This window comes from Symphodus melops (genome assembly GCF_947650265.1).
Source record: "Symphodus melops genome assembly, chromosome: 8".
Lineage (NCBI taxonomy): Eukaryota > Metazoa > Chordata > Actinopteri > Labriformes > Labridae > Symphodus > Symphodus melops.
Window position 1 is genome coordinate 10,525,733 of NC_136698.1, and position 22,130 is coordinate 10,547,862.

Consider the following 22,130-nt stretch of genomic DNA (forward strand, 5'->3'; position numbering starts at 1 on the left):
TAGATGACAGCAGCACATATTCCCAGACCAAATATATGAAAACATGATAGCAGCTACTTGTCCTTGGGGAGCTATGTGAGAATTTCAGTGGAATCATTTCATTGGTGCTGAGTATGATGTTTTTGTACACACACACACACACACACACACACACACTCACCTGTGTGAATGAATGTGTATTTGCTTGTATGGGTGTAAGTCGCTGATTATCTGAGTGTTGCAGATGCACTAGAAGTCTAAACATGCACAGACGCACATACACACTCTTTCTTTAATGGGCTGTTGTGCTGCGTGTGCCATCAGTTTGTGTGTGAGCATTAACCTCACAGCTCTAATAGCAGGTTTTATGCAATTGTGTGTGTCAGCAATGGCTGACTCCACAAACACAGGTCAATCACCTGGGAACACAAACCCACACTGTACTCTCTTACATAACGCTACTGCATACACATTATTCATGATACCTTGTTAAAACAATAATAACACCAATTCAGGCATAAATAAAAAATGAGGCACATTAGATTCGAGCGCACACTAAAATCCTGTTCGTTCACTGGGGGTGCAGCCTAGAAAGAACTAGAACCGGGCGATGAATAAAAGCCGTGGCTTTTTGAATGGCTGAGCACCACAAGAAAAGGGCTTAGCACCCGGCTTTGCCTTTCTGTTTCAATAGCCACTGAGGCTCCCTCACAAACACACGTCCCTGCTCTCTCTAACACACACCCGCTCCCTCTCTCTCTCTCTCTCTCTCTCTGCCCCTTCCCCATTGTTTCTCTCAATACAGTCACTCCTAATACAGTCATCTGCCAACATATCAGATCACCTTACAACGCACTTCCCATGCCGCATGTAATGATTGTGCTGAATCTAATTAAAGATGGCTACTTCCTGCTACACCCGGAACAGCTGCCCGTGTGCCTGCAGTGAGGGGTAAAGCCCAAATGCGGTCCACATTTTCCACATGCCAGTGGCCTCCAATTACTTTAAAACAGTTTTAAAAAATACTGCGGTGGTAGGAGACCGAAAGCCTTTGAGGTTCGCTTCTTTCTTTTCTGCTTCTCCTCAGAAACTAGAACAGACAGTGTAAACAAAACAAAACAAAAATGAACTAAAATAGGAGCTGGGGACTACCCTATTAAAAACGAGATCCGGCTAGACGTAGTAAAAGCTGTCTTTTGGCTCATCGAGCAAGCGCACATGATTTATGAAGATGTTGTAAGGTAATTATCAAGTCAATTATCACCGCCAGTCATGTTAATTTCACAGGTATGCCCTCGTTTACCTGTGAGGGAGAAATGAAGTAAAAGGGTGGGGGAAAAAAAGCAAGGAAGAAAAAAAAGGCAGAAAGGGCGTTTTAGTAGATGAGTAATTACACTCAAACCCTCCACCACCACACATACGCGTCACTCTCCTCCTCCTCCTCCTCCTCGTTTCAAAAGGAGAAATAAGGAGGCCCAGGTGACATTCAAACCCTGCGGGAAGGCTTTGCTTCTCACACCATCTCGTTAAGCAGACGGAGGGCTTGTTACAGTTTACCTGCCTGCCCGGTCATTAGCCATTCAGGTCAAAGACACGCTGAACAAAAGGGAGGTTAGGGCAGTTGCAGTCAGGAATGCAGCCCGCCAGGTCAGGGCTCTGCAGGCCTGTGTGACTGAGATGCTCTCTCACACGCACACACCCTTCCTGTGACAGCCACACAAATCCACACAGACAAAGATCACATAAAAGCACAGATATCTCTGTCTCGGTACCCTCACAAACTCAGGGAGTGGCACTTCATGTTTAACTATTAAAATTCTAATGTGGCATGCAACATCGCAAATACAAACACAAACAGGAACAATGGCCCGGATGCACTTACACAACACATGCTTTTTATCAAACACTGGGCACGGTAAACCCGGCAGGTCGCTTGGTTTTGCCCCTTGTTTTTCATTCCTTTTCAAATCCTTCCGTCCTTTCTTTCTTTCTTTCTTTCTTTCTTTCTTTCTTTCTTATTTTCCTTTGTCCCTTCTTTCTGACGGAGTCCCTCATTCACACATACAACTACCGCTCCTTTTTTGTTTTGTTTTTAGATTTTCCTTTGGTGTGCGTTTGCTGGCTATAACTAACTAACAATCTTTTTGCGCTTCGAAGGGAAGTCGTTAAAAGTTTTTTAACACACAGCGGCATTGGTCTCACGCGTGACATCGCAGCGTGTAACCTCATTTCTGTTCCTTTTTTTTTTTTTTATTCTTTACACTCTATCATGATAAACAGCAGCAGATTTACAACTTCAAACAAATGTGTATTGATTTTTGTACCAGGCTTATATTTAAATACTTGAGCATGTGGTGGCAGATAAACATTAGAGTAAAGGAAGCAGTGGTGAGCTCATTATTATTGATGGTTATTTTGTTTCTCACTGCCACAAATGGCTGTTTGAGATTAATCATGTCGATCTGTTTGGGAGTGGAAGCTCTGCCTCCCATGCACTATCAGTGTGTCTTACCTTCGAGATTCTCTTCGAAACTGCATTCTTAGCTACTGAGTTAATTAATCTATACTTGGCTGATGTAATAACTTGACATGTTAGACCTCCTCGGTGCAAATGGACTTTGCCTCTTTAGCAGCTAAAAGCGTCAGTAATGAACCAGCCAAAAGAGAGAGAGAGAGAGAGAAAGAGAGCGGCCGGAGTATTCAGAATCATTTTAATAAAGCGATGACAGCCCTTTTATCTGCCCTTCCTTACATTTCAATTTTAACCATTTAGCCTCCTGTTAGTGTTGCATTGCTGTAGAAAAAAAAAATCACATTTCTTGGATGCCAACATTACGTGACCATATGAGACAACGCACACATTAGCTGGAGTCTACAGATGCAACAAAAGGCAGTATAATTCAGATTAAAGGGTAAAAAAGTGGCTGAGGAGAAGAGGTGGAGGTTTCTGGCTTTTGGTATTACTTCAATAAATTCAGAACATGTTTTTTTTTTTGCTGTTGTTGTTTTTTCAAAGGCATTAGTTTAATTACCATAATAAACAAAATCACTGCTGTGAGGATTGGCAACCTGTACGTCCTAAACACACTAAACTTTTTATGCCACACAGATTCCTGGCTGTATAACTTTACAGTACAGATGGGAATGAACTTTATGACATTTGTAGAGCAAACAATACAAAGCTGTGTTCAACTGCCTCAGCAAGATGTTTCCTAATACAATGTGGGTTCTTTTTTTTTTTTTCCTTCCTTTGGTTTGGTATATTTTATGTTCACTCTTAAAACAAACAGGTAGGGTGGAGGTGAAGAGAAGCTGCACCTTCCTTTAACAGAGCAACTGCAGTTAGAGTTTGACACTTTTTTCTTCATAAACCAAAAGAGTTAAAAAAAAAAACTGACAATGATAAGGAGGGGGAAAATGCATCCTGAGCCTAGTTCAGCATTATCTGGTCATTCTCATGGTCAGGGATTTGTGCATTTCCCAAACCTTATTATATATTAATGTATTTAACCTATTGAGAAACCACTCGATAGATGGTCACAGCACACAGTCCTGGCTCTGAGCAATTAAAATAAATTGATGTACAGACAGACAGACAGACAGACAGACAGACAGACAGACAGAAGACAGACAGACATCCAAGGATTTTGTCCATATGGCAGGGGGCTTCAGAGGCCCACTTCAATTACATAAAGACCACTGTGCATTGGAACGGCACAAGAGGGCCCTAGACAGCAACATCAGAGAAAGATTGAATAAACCATGTCGCATTCAGAAAAGCACACACAAGGAAACACGCATTTGCAGATGCACACGTTGAAACTGGCAAGGACATACACACACGCACGCACACAGTGGACAGGCTGACATGGACAAAGACAAACAGGCAAACACAGTCACCCTGTCGTCTTCACAGTAAGATGGATGTCTAAATAATTGCACCATGATTACAGAACCGATTGCATCACCGATCCATGCTCAAGGACCCTCACACACTCCAGCGAGTCTGCTAAAAACCGGAGCCAGCTGACTGGGCCAGAGTTTATGGCTCGTCTCCTCTTCCCTCTGAAGGTGTCCTGTTGTCCTTAAAGCACCTGAACAGCAGCATAAATCTGGGAGAAAGAGGTGTGTCATATATCAAGCCAAGGGAGTAGGGACACGAGAGCGACCCTATCTAAACAAAAAGGGAGGTAGGATGAAGTTTGACGACTTGGATAAATGATGTGGAAGATAAATGGGATAAAGGAGGGAACGGTGATACCTGGGTTAAATATCTTTTCTCTTTTGGCTTCAGTAGCTTTTTTTTAAATTCTGTCAGCTGTCTACCTCTTCGTCCCTCTGTCTTTGCTCCTGGGATATGTAGGAGGACTATGGGCTACCCTGGCTAATGTATTATTCACCCTTCATTGATGTGTAACTAAATCTGGCAGTTTGGAGGGAGCAGGGTGTCACCAATTACCCCCACACCACTACACACACACAAACACACACACACACACACACACAAAGTAGCTCTAGCCACAAGGCCGCCAGGCAGCAATTGATTTATATGCTGACACACAGTGCATCTCTACGGCATACACACAGTCACACAAACATTTTTCTGTATCTAAAACATGGAATTCCATCTTGAATAATGTGCATCTGTGTGTCTGTGCATGAAGGGACATAGAAGGTCATTTGGGAATTGCAACAGGACAACAGAAGTATTAGGATGCTGCATTATCATCAGCAAACACCTGCAGCTGTGTTTGGGTATGTGTACGAGTTTGTGTGTGTGTGTGTGTTTGTGTGTGTATTTGTGTATTTGCGTCGGGATAGGAGAGCGTTTTGTTGTCCCACGTATTTAATTCAGGGATGGGTGGTTTAGGTGAAAACGAAAATGAAATTAATATGATGTAAATAAAAGGAATATGAAAAGTACATCAAAAGGGAAATTGTTTTATTAACACATTTGCGAAGACCAGAGATTTCGGTTGGATAAATTGTGAAACCGTAAAAAAAAACTAAGGTGAGGAGGAATTTTTACATTTCACTTCTTTATCTTTTTTAACGACTAATGCACTAATAGAAATTGATGGATACATTTTTAGAAAAATCAAAGTCAGCATTGCAATGGTTAATATTTCTCAATAAACTCAAGTTTTCCATGCTTATCCAACCTACCTTATTGTAATCCTTATAACACAGCCCCTGGCGGACTCAGTTAGTTAAAAAATAACGATCCCAATGTTTATGCCTAAGCTCACCCATTAGCTCAAGTGTTCAGCTGGGTCTAGTTCTGTTGTGGCCTTTGGCGATACAGTCTGAAGGGAATAAACAACAACGAGTTGCAGGTTTTTGGTCTGAAAGGACCAGGGACATGGGAAATGGATTTCTCCAAAAAAATATTGGTTTGTTTCCATGCAGCTTGGATGTGGTCCATCTACCTTCAGCACACGCCGAAATACACTGAGCCAGACCTCTTGGTGGTCCAAGTGAGCTAGGTGGGGTTGGTAGTGCTTTAACCACAGGGTGTGGATCAGCGCTGACCTGATTAGTCACCGGCCCTGACCCTGAACCAGCCAAAGTGGGTAGAATACAAATGAATCCCAAGGGATGCTGGCCAGTAAATCTGACTCGGGAACAGTGTTTATGGGACTCAAACCACACCACACAAGGCCACAGCGGATGGGCTTACTGACCCATAGAAGTGACTTCATTGGAAGGAAGGGAAAAACGCTTTTGGGCAGGGTGTTTTCAGGACCAATTGGTAGTTCCAGTAATTATAAGACTGTGGTTAAAGCAATGATTTCTACCGGCATACATCACTCAGAAAGGTGTTATGAAGTCACCAGTACACATCAGTTGTTTTTCTGAGCTTGTAAATAACCCTTGTTTAAGAGTGGTTACATGTTTCAGTAAATAAAAGCAAGATTAAATCTGCAAAACCCTTGCAGCTCTGAGAAAGTCTTAATATTTCCCTGTATAGCTTCCCCGTCTGTTCCTTCAGGTGCTCTTCTTTATGTAATGACTATCAAGCCTCAACACATCCGTGTTGTCTCTCCTTGGGTGAATGAACAGGTGAGAAATTAGACAGACAGAGATCAATATTGATTTTTTTTAAGTGTTGCCTCATTATGCCAATGTGGAGCACTTTATCCAGTACCACAGAAACACAACACCAGACCGTGGGGGTAATGTAACGTCAAGGTCATATGGGCGTTATGGTTCCGTGTGTGCAAATGACAGAATGGGGGTCGGCGGCCTGGATTGAGATTGTATGGATTGTTTCGAAGCTGAGCCATTAGTGAGAGACTAATTAGGGGAAACCAAGTGGTCTCCAGTACCGGTCGAAGCCAAGATTCATAAATAAGTAAGTGTAGGGGCAGCTTGGTCGCTTAATTAACAAAGCGTGAAAAAAGGGCGTGAATCCCAAGAGGCAAGAGCCCAATCTGGTTGCAAGGTTGAGCTAGCCGCAGCAACCCTGTCCATCTTGGTGGCATTGATTGATGGCAAGCCAAATTGAATCTCTAATCATCACTATCCTTTTATATCTGAACCCCTGGGAGTTTATAGAGGCCAAAAGGGGCTCAGAGGCTAATGCTTTTGTATCCCTCTTCTGACACTAGTGGCAAAAAAATTGCAATCCCCTGCACAACCCCCCCCCCCCCCCCCCCCCGGCTCACTTGACCATCACCATCTGGCCGGGGGTTATCTGACCCCTGTGTGTGTTCTCGCTCACACTTTCATGTCTCAGCCGATTGTTTTCACACTCTAAGCTGTTTGGCTGAGGTATTTAAAACCCAGACACCTCACGCGACTCCCACTTAGACACCCTTTGCCACCTAAAGCAACATATTGTATTACAGCTCGCAGAAGCCCTCTTGTCTTTCTTCTTTTGTAGGCGTTCCTTCTGTTCTAATCTTTTTTTTATTGTCCAAGCTGTCAGGCAAGACATGTTTCGTCGAAAAGCCATGGGTGATAATGACTTTGTTGAAAGAAAAGTGCATGTCAGACTTTTCATGTAAGGAAATGTTTCAGCCAATGGAATGAGGTGAGATTTTCTATGGCTTTTAAGTGCAGACTTTCCTCTCCCAATACACAATAGGGGAAGTCATCTTGACACTCAAGACCTTATCAAGTCATGGGCAACAACAAAGGGTCTCTGAGCAGTAAATAGCATATGTCTCCCAGCTGCTTACTCTTTCTACTGGGATTTTGATTGAACAAGGACGTGAGATAACGGGGAAAGGAAAATAATGCTGCCATTAGGACCTACTGTAACTCTGATAAGCTAGGGTCACAGAGGAGATAAATGAAGAGGAACAGTGGGCAGAACGATGAATGAAATGGATGGAAAGAAAGAATAAAGGGTGGGGGTGACAGTTAAAAAGGTGGGGTGAAGAGATCATTGGCCAAGAGCAAGGCTGGGAAAGGAGGAAAGCCGAAGGAAGTGACAGCAGACAAAGAACGGGAAGGTAAACAGCATATTAAAGGAGGCTTTGTCTCCTGAGGATTTTTGTAAATGCCCACCTCTTTTGGTGGAAAGCCAAGAAACACTTGGTTCTTCCTCTCTAAAGAGAAAGTGAAGCTGTCTGACAGGCACAATACCTACTGGGACCTTGAAGTCTGTGGTACTTGATTAACCTTTGCTCAACCTGCAGAGGACGTATACAACCTCAGACTTTCTATTAAGAAATAGCAATAGAACATATTGGGGGAAAAAAAACAATGGCAATTGTAGTGAAATGATGCCATGCTTTGTTCCTGTTGATAATTAAGTTCAAATTTGGATTTGGATTCCTCAAACATTTAACTGCGATCCGGTCGTCAAAAGACAATTTCTCATGTGAAACATGTGTTTACTCGCTCACTCATAGTTTTTTTCACTTCTAATTATTACATTCCATCTGCCATTGACTCCCGCATTCTGACACTATCTGAGATTGCATCTTGAAATTGTCACACAACGTTTCAATTGATCGGCACTGGCTTGCTTGTCATATTCATTAAAAACCACTGGCAGATTTCTTCCAGGCTGCATCAAAGCCAAGACTGTTCATCTGGGACCAATGTGTGTGTGAGCAAGATATAAAGACTGAGGATTGAAAATAGTGAAAGGTGCTATTGCAAAGGATCTCCCTTCACAGGCACAATGTTGTATCTGGGATGCAGCTGCTTGGCATGAAAGGGGAAGCTTGCACGATAGGATGATGGAAAGTGTCCAATTCTGGAGATTACCCAAACTCAGACCGACCTCACAGTCTCAGAACCTACCGCTTCTTTCACCTCCTAACTTTCCTTCTCCAGTCCTTTCCGCTCAACCGTGACACGACTGACCTTGGCAAATTTCAATCTCTGTTCTGTCGAGTTACTTCTCTCAACACCTTTTGAGACAAAGTGACCAACCATAGAACAGAGGTCAGTGGCTTTTTAAAAAAAAACAACCTTTTCTTACTTCCTTCTCTCACTATGCATTGACACTCACTCGCTCCAACTTTGAGAGGCTTTATTGACTAATAACCTTTTTGACTTTGACTCAGTATGCAGGGAGGATGGAGCATGGCGAGAGTTGGACCGACCATCCACATCGCTCACGTAGCCAAGCTACAGGCTCAAACTCCAGAGTAGTGTGGGGAGGTTTACACCTCATGGTACAAAGAGAGGGCATCCCTGGATGTGTATGAGCTTCCGCTTGGCTTACAAACTGCCACCTGCTATCTCCATCCTTCCCATGGTGATAGATCCCACTCTGCTAACACGCCAGTCTTGCAAAGGTAAAAGAAAGGTCAGACATCATGTATAAACTCTAGGAGAAGACATCGCGCCTTCTTGATCTTTTTTTAATCCCCTCTCTCTCTTTCATTTCACACTCATATACACACCCAAAGCTACACACCATCAACACACCACATTTCTGGGGGACCAAAGCAGATGAGAAATGAGGAGCCTTTGAACTACCAGGATGTTTCAAGCCCCTTCTTCTCCTCTCGATCTTTGAGCCCCCCTGCTGCTCTGTTGGGATGGTGGCGAAAAGGGGCTGATCGATGGGGTTTGACAGCGATGCAATGAATGGAACCAGCTGATTGATTCATTAGCAGAGAAGTGACTGGATGTGGATATGGTCATGCGCTCTGACCTTAAGAAGTGGGTGGGTGCGATGTTGTGTGTGTGTGTGTGTGTGTGTGTGTGTGTGTGTGTGTGTGTGCGCGCATCTGTGTGTATTGGGTGAAAGTAATGGATTCATGCATGTGTATGGCTGTATGATTAAGCAACTGTCATCCTTCATGTGTGTTAAGTGTGTATGTGTGTGTATGTGTGAGTTGAGAGGTCAGAAGGGATTTCCATAGGGTGTTAGAGGGGAAAGGGAAGCTGTTTATGGCCTGACTTGGCACAGAGGGAGGGGGTCAGCCCTATATTGTCCTGTGCTTTCATCTGGCTCACTGCAATTAGTCTTTCACACACTTCAACTTCATCAGTCTAGTTGTCAAATCCCAGGTACAATCCCATCTAACAACAATCAGATCATACAAACACAGAATATACATGATAGGTTGGGGCAACACAGATATTATTTAAACAATCTCTTACAGGGAGAGAGTAAAAAAAGCATCCCTTAAACATAGGGACTTGCATGTCATGGGACATTATGATTAAATTAGGCTTAAATTACATTAAATTAAAAAATAGGTTTGAAGAACCGGAGGGGAACTTTCAGCGTCGTGTCAGTTTTGGCGCCTCTATAGACAGAGCGTGACAATTTATCTCACGCCGTGGCATAAAATTACCTGGTGGTCTTGTTTGCTGTTGAAGATCACGTCAAGTATAATTATTCAATTACCAGTTCAAAAAAACCTTACCAGAGCTTTAAACAGTTGGTTGTTTCATCTTACCATCATAACTAGACAACAGCATAACTAATGTTCTTGAGAATATGTTTTTTTTTTTGCAGAATTGGACCCGCAGCTCTGTTGACTGACTGAAGCTGAAGGCAGAAACGAAGGGTGGCCTCCCATCCCTTCATCTGTCTGCTGCTGAAAACACACTTTATTAGTGCATCCTTACACTCACACACACCACTTTAGGGCTCTCCACCATCTACCAAATGGTCAGGTGTTAGGGCAATCCAAGGAACAAACGACTGAAAGCTACACCTCCACATTTGCTATATTGCTAAATTGCCCAATGAAAGGCTGTCCTTAATAATCAGTCTTTGACCTCCCTTTGATTGCTGTCTTAATGTTGTGCTCACTTGAACATAAAAGTCACTATGTCATTGCATTTCAACCTGAGCTGAGGTTAAATAGAGGCTTCCCACAGCTGGCAGTTTCTCCAAGAGCTTGCAGCGTGGAACCATGGGGATTATGTTAATGTCTTGACGAAAGGTCACGTGTGATTGGTGCGGCTACCACTGAAACGTCTTGAATTCACCGAGTGCGAGCCAAAGAGGGCACGATTTAAGATGTTCAGAGTTAATTTTAGTGCGCTGTTGATAAGAGAACTGGGCCTCTGGTTAAACCTGCTGCTGTTCTGAAGAAGACAAAAAGGGAAAAGGGAGAAATATTTAATAGATGTGGGGAGCCCTCCTCTTGCCTGCGGGGCTTTTTGAAGTGAAGATGAAGTGCAGGTGGCGAGTGTTTTTGACACCGAGGATGAGAAGTAGGGCGGGATAAGGTGTGCTAGTGGCCTTCCTCTACACTGCACGCAAATGTGTTATGGAACACTCACACACATAACCCTTACCAAGTAAAATAAACACAGCTGAACATTCACACATGTATTATATTTGATTTCGATGGACATTTAAGCCTGCAATCAGTAACAATACAGTCTTACTATTGAAGCTGTTCTTATCATCACAAATCGTAGATGACCTACCATCAAAATTCCAGTTATGGTTCAACTCAAAAAAGAGTTTCCCCCGCTGTCTTTTCTCATTATAGTTAACAAGACTGGAAAAGGCTGAAACCAGGTGATGCGGCCTTCCCCCACCTTCAAGGCAAAACATTTTACAGCAGCGTCCACCCTCCAGACAGATGTAACTGGCTATTTTTTTTGAAGAAAAATATCAAAGATCTCTTTCTGCTCCATCTGCAAAATTTGTTACAAGAGTCCGTAGCTCGTAAAGAAGTGGTGGGAGGAGACCCTGAGGTGGATCAAACTGCTGCGGGGAAACGTCCACCCCCCCCTTAAACTCCACCCTGTGTTCATTTGAACATCACAGGTTCTACTGTGCAGGCCAAGTAATGTGAAGCATAATGGTCGCCGCATGTCATTTCTCATATATGAGCTCCAGTTCTTGCATAAAAATAGTACAACTGCCCTGATATGCAAGCTGCCCAAGACGACAAAAAGAAGTCAAGCGCACATCTCTGACCCAGTCTCCGACTGTGCCTGTGATCCGGTCTGTTTGTGTTAGTTTTGATGTGTCAACGAGCCATGGAAAGTTGCACAGTCGGTTTCTCTAAATATACTCATCCTCTTTCAATGTATTTTTATTCGCCACTGGAAATGGATAACCCCTGGAGCTTGATTGTGTTAGGATGACTATTGTTGTAAGAGAAAAAGCCTTACAAGCCTTTGGGAGTACATGCCACACATACACACAGACACACATGCACACACAAAATCCATCCATCCAGGACACCCTCATGATCTCCAGATCGGGGTCACAGGACGTGGGCAGAGCGTGGGTGGAAAAGCACAGCAGGTCCTAGCTCACTTAGAATCTGGACATTTTGACACATGGTTATTTCAGCTGCACTTATTGGACACGGTGCTGACAGGGCTTGTAAAATAGTAACTATGATAGGATTAATTCCTTGTTCAACATTTTATCAGTATTTTAATGGTCATTTATATAGATTGATCAGGAAAAAAAAGATTAGGAATATTCTTGTCTGGCTGAGCAGAGCAATGTGAAATACTCATCATAAATTAACGTGTGCTGGGCTTTCCTATGGAATTACCAGGTTGTGAATATGTTGAAGGCACTTTAAGTTAACTTTTTTCCATCTGGGAGAGAATAAAATCATGAAAAAATTATCAAGCCTGTAAAAGTTCTAAAACTTAAAAGAGAGAAAAAAATGAGTGAAAGGCTTGCAATGACTGTGTAATTTATTTAAAATGTATTAAACCGGGAAACGCCTCAATGACAATAACAATCTTGTGTACAATAGTGGCTAAGACCTCTTTTACTTTTGTTTGAATATAATCCACCTTCACTTTGAGGAATATACAGACCTTGACATGCTGTACCCCCAGCAAAGCACACACACACACACACACACACACACTCCCCGACCCCTGTAACCTCCCTAACCTAACACACATACTCCGAGCTCTTATTTGCACTACCCAACTTGCTTTCCCCGTGATCAAAATCTCTCCCTCACTCTCTCCCTGTGCCTGTGTGTGTGCGTCTCTCTCCCTCGTTCTGCTCGACTGACTACAGAAACCGACTGTGTATGTGTGTTTATGTGTGTGTGTGTGGAGCAGGGCAGGCCCAGACACATTCGCCCTCCTCTGCTTGCTCTCAACAGTGGGTGTCAAAAACCTGCCATCCCACAAGGCCCCTCTGTCGGATGCCAGGATGGACTGCACACACACACGGATGGCATACACAGGCACACATGCACAAGCTGTACGCACATGGACAGCTTTAGAAAATGTCCAAAACATATATCTCCAGAATATCTTGTAAAACTGACATCAGCTCACTATGGTTTTTTTTTCAGTGACAACAATTAAAACAGATATAGCCCTGCATGAAACTGTATTTGAATTGTAATTCATGTTAAAGCATGTTTTATTTTTTATTAAATGCACATTGTACTTAGATTCTGCTCATACAAGGAGCGAGTTCGAATGTAAATTCCCTTTCATCCAATTCTTTGTCTTGTATATCTCATCATTCATATCAGGTAAAACGTGGTAGAGTTTAGCTTCATGTGTAAATAATTGCACAAGCATTTATCAATTTTATAATACAGAAATACTAATGTGTTTACACCCATATTTCTCTCATGGAATAACTTTGCTGTTGGTTTAACACTGTATGTCTGTGGATCCTGTTTGAGCTTTAAAACCTAATTGTAAAGCCTTGGTTAAATACAGTGAAGTGTACACAACTTGACAACATCACAGAGTCGTATTTGATAGAAAAACCTTACAGCAAACATCTACAGAGTTTCCACTGGTCATCCTGCTCGGTCCACTTCCTGGTGTGTAAAAGCCCCAGCAGGCCGGACACGGCTGTTGCTTGCCTACATGTGAAATTCCAGCTCGGTGAATCTTTCCGAAGCCGCCATATGAGCCATGAACCATCAGTGGGTGCACACACACACACACACACGAGAGCTCCCGCAGGCCCGCTGCATCTGTAAAGTCTGTCAACTCGGCTGCACTCTGGGTTTCTGATCCAAAGTTGCCACCAAGCACACAACCTCACAACCCCACCCCACCACAGCCCCCATATCATCCCACCCTGACACCCAACATGCCGTCATCCGCTCCCCCTTCACTCTGAGCGCCTTAGGACAGTCTGAACCTAAGTCACTGTACATCTGTTCAACATGGCTGCTGTCGAGCGTATGACCTATAGAGACTTGCTTTGCTGCCTGACGAGGTCAAATCCACTAGAGGACTGCTGGAGGTGATGAACTGGTACTTCTGTTTAATCTCGTGATTTTTTTGTATACTCTTGGAATTATATCCGTACATGTGAATAATACTGTGCCATTGAAAGGAAATATTAAATCAAATGTGCTACCTAACTGAACAGTTTGGCATTTTAATGAATATGACAGAGAAAAAAAAACATAAATAAACAATATTAAGTTAATACAAATGGTTAATAGAAACTATAATAATCATAACTATAATAATGTTCTGCCAAATGTGAATTAGTGACAATTTGCACAAGAGGCGGACTTGTCCTTCATGCAGCTGATTGATCGGGGCTTTATTGATGAATATCCCTCATGAATTGCTGATAGCCAGAGTCTCACGCACCAGAACTGATGGTGCGGTTTTAAAGGGCTGAGCTGATTCGCTCGATCAATGAGACCACATCAACTGACACTTTGAACAACACACGGAACTGTGTGTGTGTGTGTATGTGTGTGTGTGTGTGTGTCTGTTGAAACACGTTCTGTTTACATCGCTGCAAGCTGTAACGTAAAAAACACGTAGGCTATTTGTATTAAATCCATCTAGTTTTTTTAGAAAAAAAATCATGAATGGATAGATAGATGGATAGATAGATAGATAGAGAGAGAGATAGCTTTAACGTGCATCTAACCCCCTAAATACCCCCGGAATTGATTCATTAGCAGAACAGGCAGAATGACTTTGCTTTTATTTTGCTAATCCACTTCCACGCCTCTTTAGTGCGTTTCCACTCGGCCTCTGAATGGTCTGCGTGATTGCCGCCATAGAGTCACTAATAGTTCCCTTTGTCACTTCAATTGCGTCTCTAAATACATTTGCTCAGTAGTTTGCGTTTGAATGTAACGCAGAGGACCTCCTGGAGGAAAGTTGAACACAGCAGGCTCACAGTGAGTCATGCTCGGGCCACACAGACTCTAGCCTGGTGCGCAGAGGCCTTCGGACAATAAATGTGCCGGACATTATGGCCCTGTTTCTCCTTCTTCATTCCTGTATTTTGTGATTCAGCAAGGACCAACCGTTCCAAACTTATTGAAGGGCTGTTTGTGTTTCTTAACATTTTATGATCCCTTAAAGAAATACTTAAAACATATATTTTTAGAATATTAGTGTAAATGAAGTTAAATCAATTTACTTAGATTTAAATTAGGTTAATACACAGTTCATATTGATTAGGGCGTATAGTTTACGCATATTTTTCACTTCTGCTGAAAGAAAAGCTACCATATATTTTAGATTAGAGGCTAATAAAAAAAGAAGAAATATCAGGATTAGTCATAAAATATGTATAAAATGCGTGTGAGGTTTTTTTGTTTTTTGCCTTGTGTTCGTAAATTAAGAAACATTTAATCAGATCCATGATATCACGGCATATCAGATTCCTGATATCACGGCATATGTTCGATAGCCCTATCTTCGTAATAAAGTAATAAAACATGACGAGGGGACCTCCCCTGCATTGAGAAAAGGACCAGTTGAGAATAAATCATGTGAGAGAGTAAGAGCAGAAATGTGCCAACTGCAAACAGGCACAGGAAAGCTCCTGTGGAGGTGTGATCTCACCCACGTAAAAACATAAACATGTGCGCTTCAAAGGCACGGCTTGTGCGTAACCACTTCACCAAAACACACCGCCATAAATAGGAAGAGAAAAAAAGAGTATGTAGAAGGAGTGGGAAACCCGGAGCCGTGACTATAAAAGCCCATTTGTCTTCGTTTAGACTGATAATTATTCCAGGTGAGAGCTGTTAGGGTGGGAGTTGTCTTAAGGGGTTTGGGCTTTTGCTTTGAGTGCAGGCATTATGAAGTTGATGTTTTTGTCATCATAAATACACGGCACACAAAAAAAAGAGAAAAAAAGAACAAGTCAATTCAGCTGTTCAAGCTTACACAGAAATGTGTTTAGCTGGAAGTCTACGTGCTAAAATGAGACATCGTAGGATTTATTCTACCAGAATCAATTAAACGACACTATCATATAATAGATACATTAAGACATTAAACTTGAGTACCCTGGGTTGCGTTTACAGCTCGTTGTCCCGGCCTGAATGTAATTATGGTGCCTGTGTTCGTGTCTTTTGTCAGTGCTTCCTCCCTTCATCACAAGTAATTTACACCCAGTACTAACCACAGCGCCTGTGCGCGAGACAGGACTGTCAACAGCACGATTTGTCTCCTCAGCTCACTGAGAGCAGCCCTGGGTTCAACAGCCACGGCCTCTGTGACACCCAGAGGAGGACATCTTCTGACCCCATAAGCATCGACACAATCATTTTTTTTTTCAGTGTGAAAAACAAAAACATAAATCGTTTCTGTATGCATGAACAACTGAAGTTGAATGAGGGGTGGTGATTCTTATCCAACAGTGAACAAACCTTCAAGTAAAGATGTGGACATTTTATTCTCGCCTATCGTCCCAGCGCAGACAAAACAGCGATTATAATCAGCCCTTGACAATACAACTGTATGTACTTTTTCAGCAACTTAAAAGCGCCCCTCAGTCAAAAGTGATAAAGTTTCTTCAGAAAATAGTGTTGAGCGCTGGTTAATGAATCATAGCCTAATAAAATAATTAAAAACTAACTATACGAAATTGGCTTTTACTATGACAGCCATATTTAAGGAACGGATGTGAACAAGTAAAGGAAAGGAGAAAATGGAGGAGGGGGGGAAAAAAGGAAAAGAAAACATGAATTCATTAAGGGTTTGTCCCCGAGCGCTGTGACCCTGGGACCCGCGGAGAGACGCAGAGTGGGGCCGAGGAAACTTCCCCAGCAGGCCGCTTGTTCCTTCTTAAATCTCCATAAACCCTGATATCCCCAAAGAAGTCCCAGCAGCGACCATAAATCACCCAGCTGTATTATAAGCTTTGGAAAAACCCCACATAGGTCGGCCAGGTACAATTTATGGCATCACTTGTGCAGGGAATAGATCGTTCTAACCATATGCAACAACTTCAAGCCTGTGCGCAGCTAACTCGTTACTATTATCAAGAAATCGCCACGCTCCCTCTCCCTCTCCCTGTATCTACCTCTCCCCCTCCCTCTCTCTTTTCACCTTTTCCTTTCCCCGTCCTTATATCTACCTTCTGTGCCTCCAAATTGTGCACAACAAGAATCCACACATCCATTCATGCCATGTGTTTTAAGTCAGTGATTCTCAACTGGGGTCCGGTGACCCGCAGGGGTCACAGAGAGCCGTCCAGGGGGGTCCCTAGCAAAATAAAGAACTAGGGTTTCAAAATAATGCTGTTCAGGAGAGGTAGGCATACGAAAATGTGTAACTCAAGCCAGCTTCACCCTCATTTTCTACATAGTGGGCTGGTAATTAATCCAGTGCTTTATTCAACAACATCACAAGTTTGAATACTTTGTTTTTTTTTTTTTAAACTAAAGTCTCTATATGCGAATGAGTCACTTTTCTCATAATAGCCCCCTTATATCGCTCTGTTATTATATGTAGCCGACCGATAACACCATGTAACTTAACAGATGTGCTTTACACTGGCCGGCAGAAGAAGCACTGGTGGAAAAGGCAATTTGATTAAATTTGTGATTAAGAGTTCAAGCGGCAGTGTGGTCTTTTCTCATGCAGCACAGACTGTAAGAGGCCTGCGGATGTGTTCACGTAATAGGGTCAGCAGCAGTCTCGAAAGAGGGAAAACCTTACATCAAATGCATACAGACTGAGGTCGTGCCGCGGTACAAAGATAACGTTTGAGATTGTGGTTTTTTTTAGTTCAATAAATTGTACTGTTATGATCATGTAAAACAGTTACGATGTTGTATGTCCCTTTGTTTATTTGGCGTTGGTATCTACTGTACTTGTGCAGCCTATCAACTGTACGCGCCTGGCGTTTGGTTTAATATCAAATCAGTAAAACTGTAAATCAAAGCATACAGTACAAGTTGCCATGGGGAGAAAAAAAGGTTTGGCGGGTTTTTGCATGTTTTATGATAAGAGAAACTCCTGAGACTTGGAGCGGACAGGTCGAGAGACAAACCGAGAGAGAAAGGCGTTAACAGAGTCACTGGCCCACTGTCCTACTTTCCTACTGGCACCCCAAGCCATCCGGGAGCCTCGCCGGAGCTTCTGCATTCACAGTGTCATGCTTTAGGCCCCTTTCAACCTTATTTCCATTCTACAGTATTCTTTTCCCTGTACAGAGCAGACAGATTTTTTTTAATTAAGAGAAGCGATAGTCTTCTTTAGTGGGGCGAAAAGACTGATAGAATTCCCCATCGATTTTTTTGCGCACGTAAAACATCAACACTCAGTTTAAACAGATGGCTTTGTTATTGGAAGCGACTGCGATGAATTATAACTGTAAGCGATGATCTATCGACCCCACTTCTGTAGGAATATAATAAACGTGACTTAAAAAGAAATGAAAGCATTGAACAGTACTTCATCAACTTTAACTGTTTTACAATCCCAAAACGTTTCGGCTTAAAAAAAAAAATCATACATGGCAGTTTTTAAAACTAAATACAGAATAAATAAAAATTTTCATCGCCTTTTCTCGAGAGTTTACTTTGACCATATACTGATAGTCCTATATGTCAAAAGGCCACGCACTCACAGCACTAAAATACACGCAGCCGACCTGAGGGAAAGTGTCTGGTGGGGGTCTTGGGGCCGCGACTCCCCGATGAGTTACAGTGTGGAGCTAATTTCCCTTAAGTGACGAAGAAAGCACCAGCACCCGGCAAAAGCTGATCCAACAAAAAAGAATACACAACTGCTATTGAAATGGATGAGCTTTAGTTGATGCGCATACCTATTGTGTAGTGGATCCTGCACCGGCCACAGCGCATGGCTGCATAAAGCCAATAATGCTATTAAAGATCCCTAAAAAGAAGCCAGATGGCCACTTTGGCAAATGAAATGTTGTTTTAAATTCGAAGAAAACAAAAAATGAAGTATTTGGGAAAGCAGGAGCCTCACGCGCTCAGCCTTAGACAGGCAGGCAGGCAGGCATGGGTGCTGGCTCACAAAAATACACTTTGGGCAGCCTGCAGAAGAAATACAAATCTGAAATCTCTTACCTTCAACGGCACACACCACAGGCAGCAAGAGGCTGCATAAAAGCAGAAAGTAATCCATTGTCATAAGGCGTTCAGGCCGGACATGTAAATAAACCCACGAGAGATAGAGAGTGAGGAGGGAATACAATCCTGGGTGATCCGACGCTCCACGCACCCAGTCCCGTCCCAGTCCAAGTCCTGGTTCCAGCGGTATCAAAACCCACTGGAACTATGTACCTCCCATTCACCAAAACGCGTACAAATCAGTGTTTAGAGGAAAGAAGACTCCTTTTCGTAAAACGTGTGTGTATATATACGAGCCCTGTGTCCCTTTTACGTGAGCTCCAACGTGCCTGGTTAAACCAGAAAGGAGGCAATGCGCTCAAGTCTCCCAGTCCCCTTTCCCTTGCATGGAGCGGAGCAGCTGAAAACAGGTAGTCCAGTCCGGGGTCACCATCCGGAGAATATTTCCAGCACGGTTTCGTTTATCGTCAGTGGAAGAAAATAAGAAGTAATAAGAAGCAGCAGCCTTCTCGAGAAGATCCGAAGACCCTCTCTGTGGTCAGAGGAGCACAAGCACATACAGCCGCACTTGTGTCAGAAGAACCATAGTGTGTAGCCTAAGTCCCAAATAAGCATGTGCGCGCTCACATGCGTCCACGATCAAGTGGTATTCCTTTATATGAAGAAAGAGCCGCGCGGTTTGTAGATATTTATTCCCTGAGCGAATTGATCAGCTTTGGCTGCAGCGTGTGAACGTCTGTCTATTCCTCTCGCTCGGCTCGTGCTGCACTAGTAAGAAGCTCAGGGCTGTGCAAAAATAACGGGGGGAGTGAGTGAGAGAGAGAGAGAGAGAGAGAGAGAGACCGAGAGAGAGAGAGACTGAGAAAGACAGGGGCACCAGCAGGAGGAGGGGTTACGTTAAAAGCAACTGCATCGAAAATAAAATATCTTAATTGTTAATAATCACTTAGTAAAATAGTCGTCAGTAACAGTATTTTAGAAACAATGTTGCATTCATAGTATGTTTTTACTCCAAGAGAATTTCCCACACTTTTAATTTACATGTAATTCTGAACACTAAACGATCGACTTCATATCACATTGGTTTAAATATCGTTTTGATTGGTCGATCGTCTTTTTAAACAATGAAAACCTCTATCTAAATTTGCATTTTATTTTCATGAATCTGACAGGCTGAAGCAAATGGCTTAGTTGTCGGGTTGGTGATTTTGAACACATACTTGATCTCTTCTGTGCAGCGCGTCCCTCTGCCTCGCCTCTCTTATGTACAGGCATGGACGCACAGCGCCTCCCTGCGGGTCGCACAGTTCCGATTCAAAGACAGAGGAAAGTTTCTGCTGAGTCGTTGCTTTATTTAAAACAAAATATCGTTTAAACTTTGCAATAGAAAAAGCCTACATAACTAAACGTATAGCACTTGTCGTGTTATACAACATCAGAGCATCGTAATCGACTGACATCACAATAAGAGTCAGGCCCTGCTGTGTGTCATCGACAATGTTGGTCCATAATTAGACAACTTCGATGAGAAACTTAAACCCACTGTTGGACTCGAGCGCACCCTTTCACATCTCTGTTGTTTGATTCCTTCGCTTGTGTACACTGCGATAGTTAACCTCAACCAATCGGTAAGCACCAGGCAATGTGTTCTTTTTTTTTTTTTGGAAGATAACAAACTTGCGATCTACTTCCTTTTTCCTTGTAAACGTGAAAGAACTGGCTTCTGTCACGACCAGGTTTTTTACAGCCTTTCTCCTCAATTGCTCAGACCTCTCATTGGTTTTATTGTATCAGTAAGTGTTTTAGTGTAAAAGGGGAAAAGAGTACATTAAGTCCACTGACCTAAAGAGAAATTATATTTTACTTCACTCTACATAGCCTAGGTTAGAGTAAAACAACATTTTTCTTTTTTCACGTCATTCATATTGAGCGGGTCATTACAGCACTTTAAATCAACAGATATTTCCATTTGGTGAATCAAATAAAATGCTGTGATCTGTAAGGGGACTACTGACAAAATGAAGCCCACTGAGACTCAACACATGCCCTATAGGCATACATATAACAGGATCATTTAAATGACATTGACATCTCTACATATGCTGAATAATATTGTTTAGTTTATTCAGTAAGTATAGAACATGTCCAGAGAAGATGGGCAGAGTTCTGAGAGGCTGAACTCGGCACAGTCAGCATTAATACTGAGATACTGAAGTCCACTACATTATTAATTATGTTGAATATTGATGTGTTCACTGCTGTATTTGGAGATAAGAAGGAAGCGAGGAGCTGAGCACAGCTCTTCAAATAAACTTATTAAAGTTCATGTAAATGATGAGCAGTCTGAAGCCAGGCTGCTTCCACACGACTTCATCCTATGTGCAGAGAATAACAGTTATGTTAACACAATGGAATTAGGCGTCCATTCAGCAGGAATATAAAGAAATGTTTTACGTGTGCTCAGAGGAAACCAGCCCTGTGAAATGTCCAAGAGAAGCCAAATGTCTGTTAGTGTAAAGTTAAAAGGTGATTGGACGCCATTTCCTGAGAGGGGCCGGCAGACAGACGTGCTCTGGTGTGTGTCTCTCGGTTTTATGTGTCAGTGGAGCCACTAACACACATGTGTCGTGGAAGAAAAAGTGTAAAAAGAACCTTCTGTGTCATTTGACTCTTTTTTTTTAAACTATCTTATTTCATAAATTGGAATAGATGTAGCTTTTTTTATCTTGTTCATCTGTAACAAACTTCCTCTAAATCTGATGGAACAATTGAATGAAATACTAAGAAGTGAATTTGATTTGTGAGAATTATTACAATCACATTTTTTTCTTTTTTGATTTATTTGTGAAATGGAAGATAATCTTTTCATTGCGGTCAGGAGTAAGACAATGTTTTTAGATAATGACAAAATATTTTAGAAATTTGAGAAGTGTGTTTGATAGGTTGTGATGGTGGTTAAAATGTCCTCCACTTGTAGAATGATGGACAAATAAATCTAAATCACTGGACTGCTGGATGTGAATGGCAACTTTAAGTATTTTCTTGCTTGGTGTTACAGGCAATAGATTCTTAAGCCCTCATGTCTGAAAATGACCATATGTTTTCATTCAATTTGACCGTTTTTGTAGTGAATGAAAATAATTTGAGAAAATCTCTGAAGGTCAAAATACCGGTTCAGACCGATATCAGCTCAGAAACCAGAATGAACAAAATAATAAATGACAGAGTGTGAGTGAAATAAACGTACAGTCACTGCTGGTAGATGGATAGTGCTGTTTAATGACACAGCAGCACATCATGTGAGTGCTGAAAAAAACTTGTTTCAACCGAAATAAAACTTTATCAAAAAAAAAAAAAAGTTGTTCCTATAATAGCTGTACAATTACACTTATTGACTGTTAAATAAACACAACTGTTTAGGTATCATAGCCTTGCTGATGCTGTAAAAAA

At 42.2% G+C, this 22,130-nt stretch overlaps 1 protein-coding gene across 12 annotated transcripts in view; it reads right to left on the bottom strand.

Annotated features, from left to right (window-relative positions):
• The window catches only part of ephb3b (eph receptor B3b), a 56,105-nt gene extending 36,642 nt beyond the window's left edge, over positions 1-19,463 (bottom strand). For all 12 annotated transcript variants that reach the window (XM_079350634.1, XM_079350640.1, XM_079350636.1 and 9 more), the window contains exon 1: positions 18,678-19,463. In XM_079350634.1, the coding sequence (XP_079206760.1) occupies positions 18,678-18,741 (64 nt within the window). In that variant the 5' untranslated portion in view covers positions 18,742-19,463. The remainder of the gene's footprint in view (positions 1-18,677) is intronic.
• Positions 19,464-22,130: the final 2,667 nt, after the last annotated feature.